Genomic DNA, 20,548 nt, shown 5'->3' on the forward strand with positions numbered 1-20,548 from the left:
AGAGTCAATTTATCTCCATCAATGTATGCAGACAGTGGAAGTTCTATCACAGTTGTCTGCTATATTATTCCAATAATCAACAGATGTCATGCAACACGAATACGGAAGAGGGAATGGAATGCAGAATTGATTAATAATTGCTTGAATAATTTACCTTTGGCGGTGTCTATAACTCATTCAGTTTACATATAACTTATATATAAGAAAAGAGAAGACAAAAAAATATGATTCAATGCAAACATGACTCTAAAAAGTCCCCCTTCTTTGTTCCAATTTCTCAATTTTAATACTTTATCCTCATGTGAGACATTGCATGTGTCACAACCACATTTTCTTAGAATACTCCCTGCAGACTATTTATTGGAGTTTGGAAGAGTAAGTTCTTTGTTAAGTTTAGTTTATTACTATTTTCCCATCCTTAATTTTCTTTCATAATGAGCCTAAATCAGTGTGGTGTCTCCATATAAAATCCTAAAGATATGACAATACAGTGTAGCACTACACTTGTAAAAGAACTTGCGGTTCTCAACATAACAGTAAATAACTTTCTTAGAATCTTGTACTAAAAATGGTTTCTTTTCCAAAATATACCAATTTATTTAATGCAATAATATGTTTTTTTGAAAGGTAATTTTCTGCAGTAGCTGATAAATATCTATTATTCTTTTCTTCTGTCTTAAGCATACTGAAATTTAAGAGAGTGGGGCAACACCCTCTTAAACTACTGTCCCCTTTTGATAGGAAATAATGATAATAATTGTTGTTTAATGCACATTCACTAGTGAGACCTGTTTTCACTCAAGAATGGATGTTCTACCCTCTGAAGGGCAGCTGACTTTTTCACAAAAGACTAAACCTGTGACCTTACAGCAAAACCTCCTATATAGGACAGACCAGAATTTTCACTGCACAAAATGTCATTCTAATGAACCTAACAAGACACCATAATAAAAAAAGCCAAAGGACGGCCTGTCACTCAAAGTAGGATAACTATATGCAAATAGTTAACTGGCAACAGCTAGGAGACAACGAAGCCTAATGAACAACTGCTGAAAGAGTCTGAAGAACAGTCCCTTAACTGTTAGTGGAAACTAAAAATCTTCCTACATCAGTCAGAGAAGAATTAAGTCATCTGCTTCACTGGGCAGTGGAAAGTGATTTTGTAAGATACGGGAAAATTTGGACAAAGAGCGATTTGAATTGTTCCCAGCCTGATACTATAATGGCAGCTATGTATGTTGTATATCTCACAGCAGCCTGTTGCCAGAGTTCTGTCTTCCATAGTACATCATATTCCACAGAATTGGTGAGATGATTTACACAAACAGTAATTGGCACTTTTTGGAGAACCATTCTCTGACTATCACCAGCCCTAAGCAACAAACAAAATGGGGTCATCAACCATTGTCGATAGAACACCCGTACATCTGCCCGCCATCTAACTGTGTGGAATTGCCACCACAGTAGGATGGCAACAATGTTACATCACCTTTTGTGCCTTTTTAACAAGCATATTTCAGCTTTGTTTACATCGCATTCCACACTTCAGTACCTACAAAAAGTGCATACGAAATGACAACTCATGTGGTGAGCTATAAGACAAGGTGGGGATTTAATTGATTGTAGCTAATAAATTTCTGTGAGTACTAATTTTTAGTTATGAATATATGCACCTCATTAACAGGTTATATTGCATCCCAGAAAAGAATTCTTTCCCAGTATTTCATGAAATGTTAATCACTCTAAACAGAAATATTTCCAGTTCAGCCTGCTGAATTATGAATTAAATGTTTCTAATCCAACATAAAGTAAATATTGGGATTTACATGACGAAGAGAGGCCTTTAAGAACCATTTCACTTTATCACTCCCTCTTTGACCACAAAAAGAAATAGCAAATATTATCTGGCCACATCAGCATTCGTATGTAGTTATTACTTTGTTATTACATGCCAAGGAGGACTCTTTCTGCACATTTCATTACAGTCCCCACTGTTCCTTGTACGTCCCCAATTTCTCTCAGTCATTTTAAACTTGCACATGTACTACAAACAAGACCCACTCAAGTAGAAATTAGTGCAGATTCTTTTTAACTGCATTTACACATCACTCTGTTTCCACAGAATTCTTATGATGACTTTCTGTACGAATTTATGAGAGCAAGCTGAAAATTCTTCATCTGGCACAAAAATATCAATGAAGCTTTTATTGGATGTCAATGAAGTTCCTTTGGTACACACTGCACAACATCGTAAATCAAATGAAAGTTTATAAGAAACTTGTGCCTTCATTTTCTACAGTTAAGAAATTGGTAGTTGAATGCAAATACACTATACTTCTCATAATTGCTATAGTAGAATTGTAAGTACAGATGTAAACATAGAGCAGAAGAAAGATTCCAGCAGACTTTACATGAAGAAACAACTAACAGAAAGCTTTGTACAAAATGGGTGCAGCATGTTTTGAATAATTATCAAACCTTAATGTAGAAACGGATTTTTCAGCAATGTTTGGACTGCTTCAGAAAGAACCCACAGACTGTATACTAAAATGTTTTGCAATACTTGTACATGAGGTATGGGCGCACTGCTTCACATCAGAAATGAAACAAGATAGTGGTTCTACAACAAATAGGCAAATTCTACTGCATCTAACAGAAAGATTACAGCTAGTGTTATTCGAGTTGCAAAAGTAATTCTTCCAATTGATTACCTGGAAAATGTTAAATCAATAAATGGGCAAATACTACATAAGTCTTCTGGACTGACTGTATGAGAAATGAGAAACCAAGATTCTGAAGAATAAAACTAATCTTTATTCAGGACAACAAGGTCAACAATGGCTTTGAAATACCAATTGTTGGAAAATCCACCGTGTTCACCAGATCTGATGAAGCCAAAATGACAATTTTGTAAAACAAGTGCATTTTTTATCCAAGAAACATATTATTCACACCTGACAGGAATTTTCATTTTATCTTTACACATATCAAGTAACCATATCCTTTTCAAACAATGGAAAATCCAGGATGGACTGTAACAATACCAGAGAAGGGAAGTTGCTATTCACCACATAACGAAGATGCTGAGTCGCGACAGGCACAACAAAAAGATCATACAATTATAGCTTTCGGCCATTAGGGCCTTTGTCAGCAGTACACACACACACACACACACACACACACACACACACAACTTACACACACGCCTGCAGTCTCAGAGAACTGAAACCACACTGCGTGCAGCAGCACCAGTGCATGATGGGAGTGGCAACTGGGTGGGGGTAAGGAGTAGGCTGGGGTGGGGAGGAGGAGGGATAGTATGGTGGGAGTGGTGGATAGTGAAGTGTTGCAGTTTAGACGGAGGGCAGGAGAGAAGGTGTGGAGGGGGAGGGGTAAGTAGCGGAAAGGAGAGAAATAAAAGGAAATTAAAAGACTGGGTGTGGCGGTCAAATGACTGCTGTGCAGTACTGGAATGGGAACAGGGAGGGGGCTGGATGGGTGAGGACAGTGACTAACGAAGGTTGAGGCCAGGAGGGTTATGGGAACATAGGATGTATTGCACAGAAGGTTCCCACCTGCGCAACCCAGAAAAGCTGGTGTTGGTGGGAAGGACCCATATGGCACAGATTCATTGATGACATCTTTGCTATCTGGACTGAAAGTGAGGACACCTTATTCCCCTTCTAACAGCCGTGTACCGCAAGTCTCTAGAGGAACGGAGGGTTCCAAATGATTGGAAAAGAGCACAGGTAGTCCCAGTCTTCAGGAAGGGTCGTCGAGCAGATGCGCAAAACTATAAACCTATATCTCTGACGTCAATCTGTTGTAGAATTTTAGAACATGTTTTTTGCTCGAGTATCATGTCGTTTTTGGAAACCCAGAATCTACTATGTAGGAATCAACATGGATTCCGGAAACAGCGATCGTGTGAGACCTAACTCGCTTTATTTGTTCATGAGACCCAGAAAATATTAGATACAGGCTCCCAGGTAGATGCTATTTTTCTTGACTTCCGGAAGGCGTTCGACACAGTTCTGCACTGTCGCCTGATGAACAAAGTAAGAGCCTACGGAATATCAGACCATCTGTGTGGCTGGATTGAAGAGTTTTTAGCAAACAGAACACAGCATGTTGTTATCAATGGAGAGACGTCTACAGACGTTAAAGTAACCTCTGGCGTGCCACAGGGGAGTGTTATGGGACCATTGCTTTTCACAATATATATAAATGACCTAGTAGATAGTGTCGGAAGTTCCATGCGGCTTTTCGCGGATAATGCTGTAGTACACAGAGAAGTTGCAGTATTAGAAAATTGTAGATCTGCAGCGGATAGGCACTTGGTGCAGGGAGTGGCAACTGTCCCTTAACATAGACAAATGTAATGTATTGAGAATACATAGAAAGAAGGATCCTTTATTGTATGATTATATGATAGCGGAACAAACACTGGTAGCAGTTACTTCTGTAAAATATCTGGGAGTATGCGTGGGGAACGATTTGAAGTGGAATGATCATATAAAATTAATTGTTGGTAAGGCGGGTACCAGGTTGAGATTCATTGGGAAAGTGCTTAGAAAATGTAGTCCATCAACAAAGGAGGTGGCTTACAAAACACTCGTTCGACCTATACTTGAGTATTGCTCATCAGTGTGGGATCCGTACCAAATCGGGTTGACGGAGGAGATAGAGAAGATCCAAAGAAGAGCGGCGCGTTTCGTCACAGGGTTATTTGGTAACCGTGATAGCGTTACGGAGATGTTTAATAAACTCAAGTGGCAGACTCTGCAAGAGAGGCGCTCTGCATCGCAGTGTAGCTTGCTCACCAGGTTTCGAGAGGGTGCGTTTCTGGATGAGGTATCGAATATATTGCTTCCCCCTACTTATACCTCCCAAGGAGATCATGAATGTAAAATTAGAGAGATTAGAGCGCGCACGGGGGCTTTCAGACAGTCGTTCTTCCCGCGAACCATACGCGACTGGAACAGGAAAGGGAGGTAATGACAGTGGCACGTAAAGTGCCCTCCGCCACACACCGTTGGGTGGCTTGCGGAGTGCAAATGTAGATGTAGATATAGATGTATTCACATTCCTCCTGAACCTGAACAACTTCTCCCCAATTTGCTTCACCTGGTCCTATTCAACCCAACAAGCCACCTTTCTAGATGTTGATCTCCACCTCAGAGATGGCTACATCAGCAACTCTGTCCATATCAAACCTACTAATCATCAGCAATACCCCCACCTTGACAGCTGCCACCCTTTCCATACCGAAAAATCCCTTCCGCACAGTCTAGCCACCCGTGGTCATCGCATCTGCAGTGACGAGCAGTCCCTCTCAAAATATACTGAGGGTCTCACTGAAGCCTTCACTGACTGTAATTATCCTCCCATCCTTGTACAAAAACAAATCTCCCGTGCCTTATCTTTCCAGTCTCCCACCACCTCCCAAAGTCCCACAGTCCAGCCACAGAGGAGCATTCCTCTCGTAACTCAGTACCATCTGGGACTGGAGTAACTAAATTACATTCTTCGCCAGGGTTTCAATTACCTCTCGTCGTGCCCTGAAATGAGAAATGTCCTACCCACTATCCTTTCCACCCCTCCTACCATGGTATTCCGCCGAACCTACACAATATATTCGTCCATCCTTACACAACTCCTGTTCCCAATCCCTTACCTCATGGCTCATACCCCTGTAATAGACCTAGATGCAAGAACTGTCCCATACATCCTCCCACCACCACCTACTCCAGTCCGGTAACTAACATCATCTATCCCATCAAATGCAGGGCTACTGTGAAATCAGTCATGCGATTTACAAGCTAAGCTGCAACCACTGTGCTGCATTCTATGTAGGCGTGACAACCAACAACTTGTCTGTCCGTATAAACTGCCACCGACAAACTGTGGCCAAAAAACAAGTGCACCACCCTGTTGCTAAACATGCGGTCAAACATGATATCCCTTATCTCAATGACTGCTTCACAGCCTGTGCCATATGGATCCTTCCCACCAACACCAGCTTTTCTGAATTGCGCAGGTGGGAACTTTCCCTCCAATACATCCTACGCTCCCTTAATCCTCCTGGCCTCAACCTTCGTTAGTCTCTGTCCACACCCATCCAGCCCCCTCCCTGTTCCCATTCCAGCACTACACAGCCGTCATTTCACTGCTACATCCAGTCTTTTAATTTCTCTTCTTTTTATTTCTCTCCTTTCCGCTACTTACCCCCTCCCCCCTCCACACCTTCTCTCCTGCCCTCCGTCTAAACTGCAACACTTCACTGTCCGCCACTCCCACCATACTATCCCCTCCCCCTACCCTTCCCAGCCTCCTCCTTACCCCCACAGCCATCATGCACTGGTGCTGCTGCTCACAGTGTGGTCTCAGTTCTCTGAGACTGCAGACGTGTGTGCAAGTTTTTTGTGTGTGTGTGTGTGTGTGTGTGTGTGTGTGTGTGTGTGTCTACGGCTGACATAGGCCTTAATGACCGAAAGCTATAATTGTGTGAATCTTTTTGTTGTGCCTATCGAGACTCAGAATCTCCGCTATATGGTGAGTAGCAACTTAGCAACTTTCCTTCTCTGGTATTGTTACAGCATATCCTTTTGTATCACTGCAATGAGCACTCAGAGGAATACGATTAATTTCAATGATTCAAATTGCATACTAATCAAATATACTATGATAACAGTGCAATTTTTCATCCTATGAATACATAATGCTATAACGACCTACATGTAGCAGCATACTTACTAATCTGAGGAATGTTAGTAAATCTGAGGGATTGTATCACGCTTAGCAACAAATAGTTTTCAATACATACCACAGCCACTATAACGTGTTGATATTTTTTTCACAGCTTGTAAAGTTCGAGCATCTAAAAGCAGAGTGTAGGAACGACAGCCAACAGCATACATTCCAGTATCTTGCACTGCGAGACAGACATTTTCTTGACATGATGGCAGCTTTCTTGAAAACTTCTGTGGAATGATACAGAACAAAATAATAAAAAATATTGTTATTTTTGCACAGAAGTACTAGGAACAATATTTAATGTAGTGCATTGAATCACAGCTGCCTGGAACCTGTATGTGAGTGGCCATTATCCTCATAGATCTAATGTGTTAACATATTTTTGTTTACATCAGTGATGAAACTATCCAAGTCAGACATGTCCTACTTACCAAAAGAAACTGTAGAAGTGTAACTGAGATACTAAATTGTGAAAGAAATCCCGAACTCTTGAGAGCATACATTGCACCTCAAACAGCTGACTGAAGAGTGAGAGAAACAAAGAGAAAAGAAAAAGAAAGTAAGTAAAAGGTGTTTAACGCCATAATAGATAGAACAGGATACACTCAGCTCTCAAGATCAAAAGATACACAAGGAGAGAAAAAACAATGAACTGCGACTGTCAAAATAAGGGTTTCTGGCATATTAATGGAAAAATGTTTGGCAACAGAGCAGATGAGATATGCACGAACTGCCAAGAGAAGCTCAACATAGATGGAAAGGAAAGAAAGGAAAGCAGAATACAGATGTGAACACCAGGAAGGAAATGATCAGATATGTTGAAGTAATGGTTGAGGAATGAGGCCACTCTCACTGCAAATGAGGTGTCATTTGTAGGATTTAGAAGTTTTGGCAGCGAGAGTGGAAGTGGTAAAAGCAGTGACAACCACCGCAAGCAGTCTCTTCGTAAATAAGTAGGAACTGGAAAGAAGGACATGCAAGAACCATACAAACTGCACGTGCAAGCCAGCTGCTTGTTTCATTTATCAACACATCACGTCACTCCTTCTCAGTACCTGTTCTGTTCACCCAATGCCTTCTTCTGCAGATTATTCTTTAGCTTTTTACTATCCAATTTTTTGCTTTGTTTTCTTTTTAAGTAGTTTCTTGCACTCATGTGACCATGGGCCTCAATTTATAGCTGCTGCTCCACTTACACAAAGATTTTAAAGACCTTCTCTTCTTTTTGTTTTTCTCTCCACCCCTAAACCAAAAGTTTATGATTTCTTATATATTCCTTTGTTGTTTACTACCTTCAAAAGTTTTTTTGTAACATCTACATCATTTTTACTAGTCTTCATGTAATTAAAAATTCTATTTACATTGAAAAATCAACACCTAAACCATAACTTTCCTTGTTGCCAAGCATGTGCACATGTGTTTACATTGATTCTTGTCAGTAATAATAAAATAACAATAGATCTGACTTAATTTGATTTTACTTAAAATGTTTACTGGTGGCTACCCTGCAATGCTAAAGGTTTCCGTCTGTTGATGGCACTGTCATTTTGTTTGGGCCCAGTTTATCAATATTCTTGCTGACTTTGTATGATTTAATTATACAATCAGGATTAATTTAATTTCAGTGAATGCCCTGTGAGCTTATTTGTTTAAATTTTATTCATACACAACACGAGTACCCGGCATTACCTGCATGTGTATGATCCTTGTTCAGAAAGTAAGCATACTGTGAGTATAACTGGCTGTGGCTTAGTGTCCAGTTGCATGAAAGATGTCTGTATGAAATCCTGCCAAGTGCGAACAACAATCTGTGTCCTGATTCCTACTCGTAGACAGAAAAATACCTACCAAATTTGTTTCACAAAACAAAACAGTTTATGACGGAGGTGTTATGAACAGAATAAGTGTGTTTAAGTGGTGTATGGCGTTACTGGAGACAGAACATATGTTCATGATCAAGAGAGGAGTGGAAGACCTTTCAGAAAAAGTTGTGAAGAAGAAGAAAGTTTTGCTGTTAGGTAGTTCATATGGTAGAGGTCTTGGCCAACAGTTGGAGGATGAACTAGGGTCAGATTACCATGTCACAAGGTTTTTTTTTTTTTTTTTTTTTTTTTTTTTTTTTTTTTTTTAAAAACCTAGTGCAAGTCTGGGTCAGGTGATAGAGGATGTAGGTTCAGTTTGTAAGGACTTCACAAAGTAAGACACCTTGGTAATAGTGGGTGGAGCAGGCAACATTATAGACAAGGACTCTAATTATTCAATTGAGGGTGACCTGGTAAAGATAGCTTCAGCAACAAGACATACTAGTGTTCAGTTTGTATGTGTTCTGAGGTGTCATGACCAGCCTCATTAGACTCTTCTGTTAGGGAGAGTTAATTTAGAGGTGGAATGGCTGCTTGGATCAGGTATGGGGTTTCATATCAATGTGGTTCCTGTTGACTCTATGAATAGATGGGATTACACTAGGCATGGCCTTCTCCTCAACAGGGAAGGGAAGGGAAAACTATTTAGGCTAATAGCAAATGATTTCAAGAGGGGGAGGGGAGCACTATCACAAATGGTAAAGTACCAGTGGTTACAAGTGAGAGAATAGCAGTTTTTATATGGTAGGTAGGGAAGAAACAAAAAATGGTAATAGACAGGTTGAAAATGACATTCACACTCATAAAACAGGCAGCCAGAAAGCAAATTTTAATGCCCACAAATCACACAAACAGCCCCTGACTGATACTGGGGATATTCAGAAATTGACAGAAAAATTAGGTTCATTCAGTTGTAATTCAGCCAGTGCACAAATCAGTTATCTTATTACATCAGAATATGTGAGGCCTAAGGGGTAAGCATACTGAGTTGCTTATTTGTAATGAAGAATTAGAGTTGAGCAAATCAGTTGATATAATCTGTGTCTCTGAACATGTGACCACTGGTATAGATATATTAAATGTTACAGATTCAAGTTGGCTTCTTACTCCTGTAGAGAAATTATGGAGGAAGGAAGAGTTGCCACATTTGTCAGAAACTGTTTTAATTTCAAGAATATTTATATTAATAAATTTTCCTCAGAGCAGAAGCTTTTGCAACAGAAGTAGTATTTCATAATAAGTCCTTTATAATAATAAATATATACAAAGCACTTTAGGAAACTGTAGCCTCTTCGTAAAAAATCTGGAAACTGTTGTCCCACCTCACAGAAAAAAATAAGGAAATAGTGGTTGCTGCTGATTTTAATGTAGATTTATTGAATAGCTCTGTCAATGAACACCTTATTGCTATCAGTAACACTGTCACTCAATTTAATTCCTACTAGTGTGAACTTTGCAACTAAGGTATGTAAATGCTCTGAGACTGCTACTGATAATGTCTTTGTAGATTATCAAGGGGAAAAAGTCATATCACAAAACCAATAGTAAGTGGGCTATCTGATCATAACATTGAAACTTGTCAGGATATAAGATCTATAAAACCTGAGTACGGAACGTAACAAATCAGTCAAAAATTGAGAATTTTAGGAGACTGCTCAATGACATGAACTGGATAGATGTTTGCAATATTTCTGACTCAAATGGAAAATACAAAGCATTATAAGTTACTTTCTCTTTTGAAAACTGTTTTCCCTTAAAGGTAACTCAAATCAAAGAGAAGCCTAAAACAAACCATGGAATACACAAGGAATAAAGTTATCATGAGGGACAAAATGGAGATTGTATCTACTATCTACGAGTAGCTGTGATTTCGGCATTGTAATAAATTAAAAAGAATACTGCAAAATATTGAGGCAAGTAATCCAGAAATGTAAGCAGCTTTATTATGAGAAAAATAATTACATCAGGCAACAAATAAAAACTATATGGAATATAGGGAAGACAGGATATAGGGAAGACACACAGGTGGGGCCAAAAAGAAAGAGGAACAAGTAATTCTAAAAATAAATGAGACATTGGTAACAAGTGCACGTAGTATTGCAAACCCCCTAAACAAGTACAGTAGAGCGTAAATTATCCAAACATCAGTCAACCGAACGGACGCTTAACCGAACTGTGAACTCGCTCGCACCTATTACTCTTCCACCCTACCGTCCATCATCCCCCCTCACTCCCAAACCAAGTTTCCCACAGCAGTCGCCGCACTGCGCCACCGCTGGCGGAACATTGCTTCTATTGGGGCCTTCACAAGGCGCTGCTGACGGGCCAAGCCGCCAGTCGCTGTGTTTCAACAATCAGCACACTTCTGTCGGCTTGGCACTGGCAGTAGAAGTAGCGGCAGTATCAAAGCCGTTCACAGCAACAGCTGCGCCAGCTTAGAGTTGAGGCGTGACGCTCCGCGCAGTTTGAAGGACTGCGCGCCCCCAAGAAGAGCTTCTTGGCAAATAAACATGTACAGTTCGATTATCCGAACAAACCAGTTTTCCGAACACCCATGTCCCCCAATTACTTCGGATAATCGACGCTCTACTGTACTTTGTTTCTGTTACCAACAGCTTGGGGTTGTCAGGTTTGGTAAACTGTCTAATGGAGTATCTGAGACCAGTCTTTACGACTAACTTCAGTAAAATGGGATTGACACTCATATTTCCCAGAGAAATAGCATCCATCATAAAATTCTTAAAATCAAAGTATTCTAGTGGTTATTACGAGATATCAATGAAGTTAATCAAACAGTGCTCATGTGAGTTGAGTTGTATGTTAAGTTGTTTGTGTAATCAATCTCATCATTGGAACATTTCCAGACTGGCTAAAATATGCTGAAGTTAAGCCTCTTTATTAGAAGGGGGATACAGAGATACCACCAAACTATCGACTAGTTCCACTTGTGCCAGCTTTTTCAAAAATATTTGAAAAGGTTGTGTTCAATGGTCTCCTCAAGCATCTGACTGCAAATAACATATTGTCCAAGTCACAGTTTGGGTTTCTAAAGATTCCGATATAAAGAAAGCTATTTACATGTACAGTGAGAATGTACATAATTTCTGTGACCTGTCAAAAGCCTTGGACTGTGTGAATCACAGCCTTTCTGTTGCATAAATTAGAATATTATGGTGTCACCAGCAGTGCTGCAAAATGGTTTGAGTCTTACCTAACTAATAGGGAACAAACAGTGCCGTTGTTAAATACCATGGAGTAAGCAGTCAGTATTCTTCTGATTGGAAATTAATTACATCTGCTGTTCCTCAAGGTTCTATCTGGTGTCCATTGCTTTTTCTTGTGTACATTAATGACCTCTCGTCTGTTACATGGCCTGACCCTAAGTCTGTTTTGTTTGCGTATGATACAAATATTGCAATAAATATAGAGTCAAACACAGATTTAGAAATAGCTGCTAATCAAATTGTCACTGACATCAAAAAATGGTTTAAAGCTAACTGGCTGTCATTAAACTTTGTAAAGACCTACTATATGCAGTTCAGAACCTGTAAGAGATTTCCTTCCAGCATGTGTGTAACATATAAAGATGTGCAGATTGAAGAGGTTGACAGCGTTAAACTTCTGGGATTACAACTCGATAAGATTAGATTAGATTCAGTTTTCATTCGATAGACCCAAAAATGAGATGATTCTCGTGGGTGTGGACATGTCAGGAAATATAACATAAAAGATTTGAATACAATACTTACTACCCTAATCATTTATACTTACTAACCTTATCATTTGTCAGGAGATAGTCAAAATAGGTTAACACAATGCAGTAAATTGGAACAGCTAATATTTACAGAATTAACATGCTGTCAGAATGAAATTCAGCTTGGAAGGGCATACCACAAAACTGCTGAAGTGCCCAACCAAGTCTGTTTTTGCCGTATGAATGATATGAGATGTAAAACTTGCATACTTTGCTTACTTTCATTCTAATATGTCATATGGGATCATATTCTGGTGTAACTCGTCAAACCGAGTAAAAGTTTTTAGATTGAAAAAGCATGTAATAAGACTAATTTGTGTTGTAAATTAAAGAGAATCATGTAGAAACCTGTTCAAGGAACTGGGTATTCTAACCACTGCTTTTCAGTAGATTCATTCCTTAGTTAAATCTGTTGCGAATGTTATATCTCTATTTCCAACCAATAGCTCAATATGTAGTCTCAATAATAGGAATAAGAACAATCTACATAAAGACCTAAAATTACTTACCTTGGTCCAAAAAGGGGTCCAATATCCAGAAACACACACTTTCAATAAATTGCCAACAACCATTAAAAATATGGTTTTAGATAAAGCACAGTTTAAACAGAGTTTGAAAAACTTTTTGGTTCACAACTCCTCCTATTCTACATCTACATCTACATCTACATCCATACTCCGCAAGCCACCTGACGGTGTGTGGCGGAGGGTACCCCGAGTACCTCTATTGGTTCTCTCTTCTATTCCAGTCTCGTATTGTTCATGGAAAGAAGGATTGTCTGTATGCTTCTGTGTGGGCTCTAATCTCTCTGATTTTATCCTCATGGTCTCTTCGCGAGATATGCGTGGGAGGGAGCAATATACTGCTTGCCTCTTCGGTGAAGGTATGTTCCCGAAACTTCAACAAAAGCCCGTACCGAGTTACTGAGCGTCTCTCCTGCAGAGTCTTCCACTAGAGTTTATCTATCATCTCCGTAACGCTTTTGCGATTACTAAATGATCCTGCAACGAAGCGCGCTGCTCTCCATTGGATCTTCTCTATCTCTTCTATCAACCCTATCTGGTACAGATCCCACACTGCTGAGCAGTATTCAAGCAGTGGGCGAACAAGCGTACTGTAACCTACTTCCTTTGGTTTCGGATTGCATTTTCTTAGGATTCTTCCAATGAATCTCAGTCTGGCATCTGCTTTACCGACGATCAACTTTATATTATCATTCCTTTTTAAATCACTCCTAATGCGTACTCCCAGATAATTTATGGAATTAACTGCTTCCAGTTGCTGACCTGCTATTTTGTAGCTAAATGATAAGGGATCTATCTTTCTATGTATTCACAGCACATTACACTTGTCTACATTGAGATTCAATTGCCATTCCCTGCACTATGAGTCAATTGGCTGCAGATCCTCCTGCATTTCAGTGCAATTTTCCATTGTTACAACCTCTCGATACACCACAGCATCATCTGCAAAAATCCTCAGTGAACTTCCGATGTCATCCACAAGGTCATTTATGTATATTGTGAACAGCAACGGTCCCATGACACTCCCCTGTGGCACACCTGAAATCACTCTTACTTCGGAAGACTTCTCTCCATTGAGAATGACATGCTGCGTTCTGTTATCTAGGGACTCTTCAATCCAATCACCCTATTGGTCTGATAGTCCATATGCTCTTACTTTGTTCATTAAACGACTGTGGGGAACTGTATCGAAAGCCTTGCGGAAGTCAAGAAATATGGCATCTACCTGTGAACCCGTGTCTATGGCCCTCTGAGTCTCGTGAACGAATAGCGCGAGCTGGGTTTCACACGACCGTCTTTTTCGAAACCCATGCTGATTCCTACAGAGTAGATTTCTAGTCTCCAGAAAAGTCATTATACTCGAACATAATACATGTTCCAAAATTCTACAACTGATCGACGTTAGAGATATAGGTCTATAGTTCTGCACATCTGTTCGACGTCCCTTCTTGAAAACGGGGACGACCTGTGCCCTTTTCCAATCCTTTGGAACGCTACGCTCTTCTAGAGACCTACGTTACACCACTGCAAGAAGGGGGGCAAGTTCCTTCGCGTACTCTGTGTAAAATCGAACTATTATCCCATTAGGTCCAGCGGCCTTTCCTCTTTTGAGCGATTTTAATTGTTTCTCTATCCCTCTGTCGTCTATTTCGATATCTACCATTTTTTTCATCTGTGCGGCAATCTAGAGAAGGAACTACAGTGCAGTCTTCCTCTGTGAAACGGCTTTGGAAAAAGACATTTAGTATTTCGGCCTTTAGTCTGTCATCCTCTGTTTCAGCACCATTTTGGTCACAGAGTGTCAGGACATTTTGTTTTGATCCACCTACCGCTTTGACATAAGACCAAAATTTCTTAGGATTTTCTGCCAAGTCAGTACATAGAACTTTACTTTCGAATTCATTGAACGCCTCTCGCATAGCCCTCCTCACACTACATTTCGCTTAGCTTAATTTTTGTTTGTCTGCAAGGCTTTGGCTATGTTTATGTTTGCTGTGAAGTTCCCTTTGCTTCCGCAGCAGTTTTCTAACTCGGTTGTTGTACCACGGTGGCTCTTTTCCATCTCTTACGATCTTGCTTGGCACATACTCATCTAACGCATATTGTACAATGGTTTTGAACTTTGTCCACTGATCCTCAACACTATCTGTACTTGAGACAAGACTTTTGTGTTGAGCCATCAGGTACTCTGTAATCTGCTTTTTGTCACTTTTGCTAAACAGAAAAATCTTCCTACCTTTTTTACTATTTCTATTTACGGCTGAAATCATCGATGCAGTAACCGCTTTATGATTGCTGATTCCCTGTTCTGCATTAACTGTTTCAAATAGTTCGGGTCTGTTTGTCACCAGAAGGTCTAATATGCTATCACCACGAGTCGGTTCTCTGTTTAACTGCTCAAGGTAGTTTTCAGATAAAGCACTTTAAAAAATTTCACTGGATTCTTTGTCCTTGCCACCCGTTATGAACGTTTGAGTTTCCCAGTCTATATCCGGCAAATTAAAATCTCCACCTAGAACTATAACATGGTGGGGAAATCTTCTGTAGGTGAATATCTTAACAGAAACATTTGCAAATGTCTTGTAGATTTCAGTTTTGACAAAACTTGGTCACAAGTTAAGATTCGGTATTTTGTGCTTTATTTATTGAAAGTGCAAAACTGTTTTTCATTCTGACGGTGTATTAGTTATGTAAATATTAGCAGTTATAGTAGTTCCAGTATACTGTAATGCATTCACATATTTTGACAATATCCCGACAAATCATCACTAAAGTGAGAATTATATTCAAATGTTTTATGTTTTATGTTATACTTTCAGACTTGCTCCGCACCAACGAGAATCTTCTCATTTTTGGGTCTACGAAACAAAAACTGAATCTAACCTAATCTACAAGTGTGCTTGTTACACAATTACACAATAGCACCTGTCCTCACACTGCTACCAAGGCACTCTTGGACTCATTTCCTTAGGATGTTTTGACCCCAATGTTCCCCTGACTTGGCACCTTCAGATTATCATCTTTTTACCTCCATGAAGGCACACACAAGTGGAATTAATTTTTCATCCACTTAGTAGGTGCAGAGAGAGGTTCTTAAGTGGGGAACAGAGCTGGTGGGAGTGTTCTTTAAGAAGAGCATAAAGAAGCTTGTGCCTTGGCTCCCACATCCACTGAACAGGATGATGATTAAGTGGAAAAATGTTCAATAAGTGTATCAACAACCTCCTGTAGTTTCTTTTCAAATACATTTTTACTTAAAAAAATACAAATCTAGTTAAATTTACTCTCTGATCATGCCACGTATTTATTCCAATCTTCTGTTAGTCCTTCTCCTCCACCCCCACACTCTGTCTATCTGCTCCTGCCCCTCTCTCTGTCCATCTCCTCCTCTTTTCTTTCTCTGTCCATCTCCCCTCTCCCTCTCTCTCCATTTCCCCCTTCCCTGTCCGTCTCCTCTTGCCCTCTCCGACTGTCTATCTTATTTTTCCCCCCTCTGTGGCTGTCCACCTCCTACTGCCCCCTTCTCTTTCCATGTTATGACCCTCATCCCAATAGGAGGCTGGTGGTTCTTACCCCCACGGTATTTCTTTCCAGTTCGTAACTAATATGTGTATCAAACTTGACTGAAATCTTTCAAGGGGTTTCAGGTGACCTTTTACCCACTGCTTTGCCCACGTATATGTTTCACACATACTGAACGTATCACATTTGCTTGTACATATTTTTCTCTGTATCTTTAATGAATTTTGCCCTTCAGTTTCACTTTCGTGCAGTTCAATGTTTATGATGACATACGGCCTGAACTACATGTCGTACCATGATATAATTTTACAGGTGCATCCAGTAGAATATTTGGTTACTGCCTGTGAAATGTGTTGTGAATAGAGTTTGCAGTAAGGAAGTAATAAATTAAAAGCCATGCATGATGCAGCAATTTTTCACACATCTCAGTATTTGACATCATACCGTCTCAGCTGTGTGTCATACAATGATATGTTTTTGTAGGTTCATTCAGCAACATGTGTGGGTACTGTCTGCAAAATGTGTTAGGAATAGAGACAGTAGTAAAGAAGTAATAAATTTAAGCATCATGCATGATGCGGCAGTTTTTCATGCATCTCAATGTCTGTGACATAATATTTCCTGAAATATGTGTCGTGTGGTGCTGTAATTTTGCTGGTACATGCAGTAGTATATGTGAATACTGCCTGCAAAATGTGTTACGGATACAGTTAGCAGCAATGAAGTACTAAACATCATGCTTAATGAAGCAGTTTTATTGCATGAACGGCAAAAATGTATATGGGATAAACTTTTTCCTTTCATCATTTTGTGGGGGTTGTCAGCGAGAAAAAGGTTTGAAGTTACACGTAAAGTCTGTTGCAAGTCACTATGTGTTCTCATTCTCAATATTGGATGAACAAAGTAAGGGTATTCGTATGTTGTGGGTTACACAGCTTTTTTGCCCCTGCCCCCAACCCTTTCATATGTAGGTCGTTCTTAGCCCTACAGCAATTCTTTCCTGACAATAAGTGATATGTATACCAAGTTTGCTTGAAATCAGTCCATTGATTTAGAAAGAGATGTGGAACATACACATATACATACATTTTTATAATATGTATGGATTCTTTTGTGCAACCTCTCTGAGTCATTTCTATTTTACCTAAAGGGTTTAAGTAATACTTCCTTGATTTAGCTAAGCTTGCATTTTACAACTGCCCAGTCCTTTTTTTCATTTATTGGGCTTACATGTCTCAAATGGTGCACTGACTACTGTTTTTTTCCAACTTGTGTTAACTGAAACCTTCTTGGTGTGTTCTAGTAAAGCCTGGATTTCATTCTTTCTCATCTGAAATCGTTTTGATAGAAGGTCTCAGCTATCTACTTCTTCTGAAGATCAACAGAAAATTTTTCAATTTTCAATTATTGAAATTTTTGCTCATTTCCTTACTTTTAATTATACCTGTAAATTCACATGTTTAATATGAAAAGAAGACATATTTTTAATTTTAGCTTTTCTGGATGACATGTTACATTTGTGTGGCCTCGTACCATACCACTCCCAGCTCCTCGCCTGTACACAAAGTTTTGTTCAAAATTAGATTATACAGCAATTGTTCATGAAGGAGATTGGTAATCCAATTTTGTACACTGCTTGAGAAAGAAAGTGAAGCACCCAGTAAAGAGAAGGAAAAACTGAAAGAGACTTCACATGTTGAAAGGGGATTACAAAATTGATTCAAAATTACAAAGAGCTTGGCAGGATGAGCCCACTAATCAGTTGCATCCCTTCTGGAATTGATACATGCACAGATTCTGAAGGGAAGAAAATCAAAAGACCATTGTATCCTCTCCTGATGCAAGTTGGTGCACAACTGTTGTAAATGGTCCTTGATATCCTCAATACTGGCACTGGGTCAGAGTTGGCATCCAAGCTAGTCTCACGTATGTTTTATTGAGGACAGATCTGGGGACCTGGCTGGCCACTGGAGTACCTCAGCCTCACACAGACAATTCACAGAAACAAGCAACGTGTGGATGAGCTTTGTCCTGTTGAAAAGTGGCACCACAATACTGTTGCATGAGAGGTAATTCATGGGGATGCAGGATGTCCATGACACACCATTGTTCCAACAGATTTCCCTCAGTCACTACCAACCTCGAGCTGAAGACATTCCCGATGGCTCCCTACACCATGACACAAGGAGTTATATCGCTGAGCCTCTCCAAAACATGGGAAGAATGGGACCACTGCTTAGGTCACCACCATACTCGACAACAATGGTCATCCGAGATAGTGCAGAACCACGATTCATCACTGAACACAATGCAATGCCATTCCTCAGTGTCTTACAATTGCCGGTCACAGTGCCAATTCAAACATAGCCATTTGTGCTGTGTTAATGGCAGCCTATACATGGGGCAGCGATTCCCTAGTCTGGTTTCTGCTAGTCTCCGACCAATGGTGCAGGATGACGCAGAATGTTGCAAAGAGTCCCTTACTTGTTGTAGGACAGCAGGTGCAGATATAAAGTGGTTAGAGCGTGCTTGGTGCACAATATGGCAATCCTTCCTTGTGGTGGTCAGATGAGATCAAACAGAACACTGGCGATGAGTATTACTGCCCTCACACTCTCATACAGTCCAACATTGGGTCACTTCACCTCCGAAGGCCCCACAAATGTGGATATTGTATGGTTCAACCTGCCATGGAGACCCACAATGAGGCTCCTTTCAAACTACGTCAGGAGCTCGTAACGCTGTCTTACAGAAGTATGGTGCGTCTCCAAGTCCTTCAGGGGGATCACTCAACATCTTAGCTGTTCAAACTCCTGATATATCCTATGAGGGCTGGTAACAACAATAACACACCAGCAACACTAATGCACTCTGATGGCCATTCTACCTGTCACAGAGAATTGTAACTACAATCATTTACGTACTCACTGATTGTGTGTATGTGTGCACACTTACATTGACATCCTACCATGTCTCCTGGGCTTCAGTTTCTTTGTCAGGCAGTGTAGTAACAGTAACATCAACTATTAATTCTGTCAGTCAGATTGCTGCTCAATGTATTACTGTTATCATTTCAATGCAAGAAACACCACACAAAATATAAATTTTAAGAAACTTTCATTACAAAAAAGTGTTCAATCAGCATTTCAGTACTAAAAGTAACTTTATATTTCTTCCACTTTGCGGCCACAGTGATTATATTACCATCTTTTGTGCACCTTTGTATTAACTAACCAGGAATGTCAGCTGACTGAAATAAGTAATTCACAAATCAACAACAACTCACCTGCTCAAATGTTTCAGCATTCCATATATGAATGAAACCATTAAGAGACAAGGCAGCAATTTCCTGGAAATTCTTGTTGAAAGCTACAGCCCTAACTTTTTGTGCTGATCTGCATTCCTTTGTAGCCAAAGCATGAACATGTTTATAAGATGGCCCATCTTCTCCATCCATAAGTTCGTCCAACTGCACTCTCCACAAGGCCATGCGAGTGTCTCGTGATCCAGATACAAGGAACTGATCATCAAGCCAACACATGTCAAACACCCAGTCTTGATGCGCACCCTTTCAAAGAATAAAAACAAACAAAAACAGTCTAGACGTGATTCATAACTTGCATCAAACTGTTATTTACTACAAAACAATGTTAAACTAACAGAGAAATTTTACATTTTCACAACACACTACACATCCGTTCAAAGTGCATAAATACTTCAAAAACCAAACAATAATTGGATTTTAAATAGTGTTCAATGCAATCAGATAACCACCACTCATTAAAAAATTAGGACAACATTTTAAATATTGTAAGCATCAATGTCTCTAAATCAAAGCTAACAAATTGTGAATGACTGTGGCAAAGTATAAATCAAATTACTGTATAGTTTATAAAAATGATGACTGTTCTTCCTGAAATAGTACTGCATCACATAAACGCTTCAAATTATATTTCAGATAAATCAAATGCGCCTGTGCTTACTGTGACTATACTTCCCACGAGGGTGAACACTAACATAAAAGAATGATACTTTAGCACAAGTGTGTAAAGCTAAAGGCTGCTGTTTTGTCAGATAACAAGTGAAGAAAACACATAAGAATCCTAAAGCACAACAACAGCAGCACTGAG

The 20,548-nt window shown here is 39.7% G+C and overlaps 1 protein-coding gene across 1 annotated transcript in view; it reads right to left on the minus strand.

Moving 5' to 3' along the window:
* The window catches only part of LOC126198555 (DDB1- and CUL4-associated factor 12 homolog), an 81,242-nt gene that overhangs the window by 19,918 nt on the left and 40,776 nt on the right, over positions 1–20,548 (minus strand). The window contains exons 4-5 of the mRNA XM_049934978.1: positions 19,705–19,986; positions 6,827–6,983 (exon numbers count right to left, since the gene is read on the minus strand). Coding sequence (XP_049790935.1) covers positions 6,827–6,983; positions 19,705–19,986 — 439 coding nt within the window. The remainder of the gene's footprint in view (positions 1–6,826; positions 6,984–19,704; positions 19,987–20,548) is intronic.

This window comes from Schistocerca nitens, chromosome 8 (assembly GCF_023898315.1).
Source record: "Schistocerca nitens isolate TAMUIC-IGC-003100 chromosome 8, iqSchNite1.1, whole genome shotgun sequence".
NCBI classification, from domain to species: Eukaryota; Metazoa; Arthropoda; class Insecta; order Orthoptera; family Acrididae; genus Schistocerca; species Schistocerca nitens.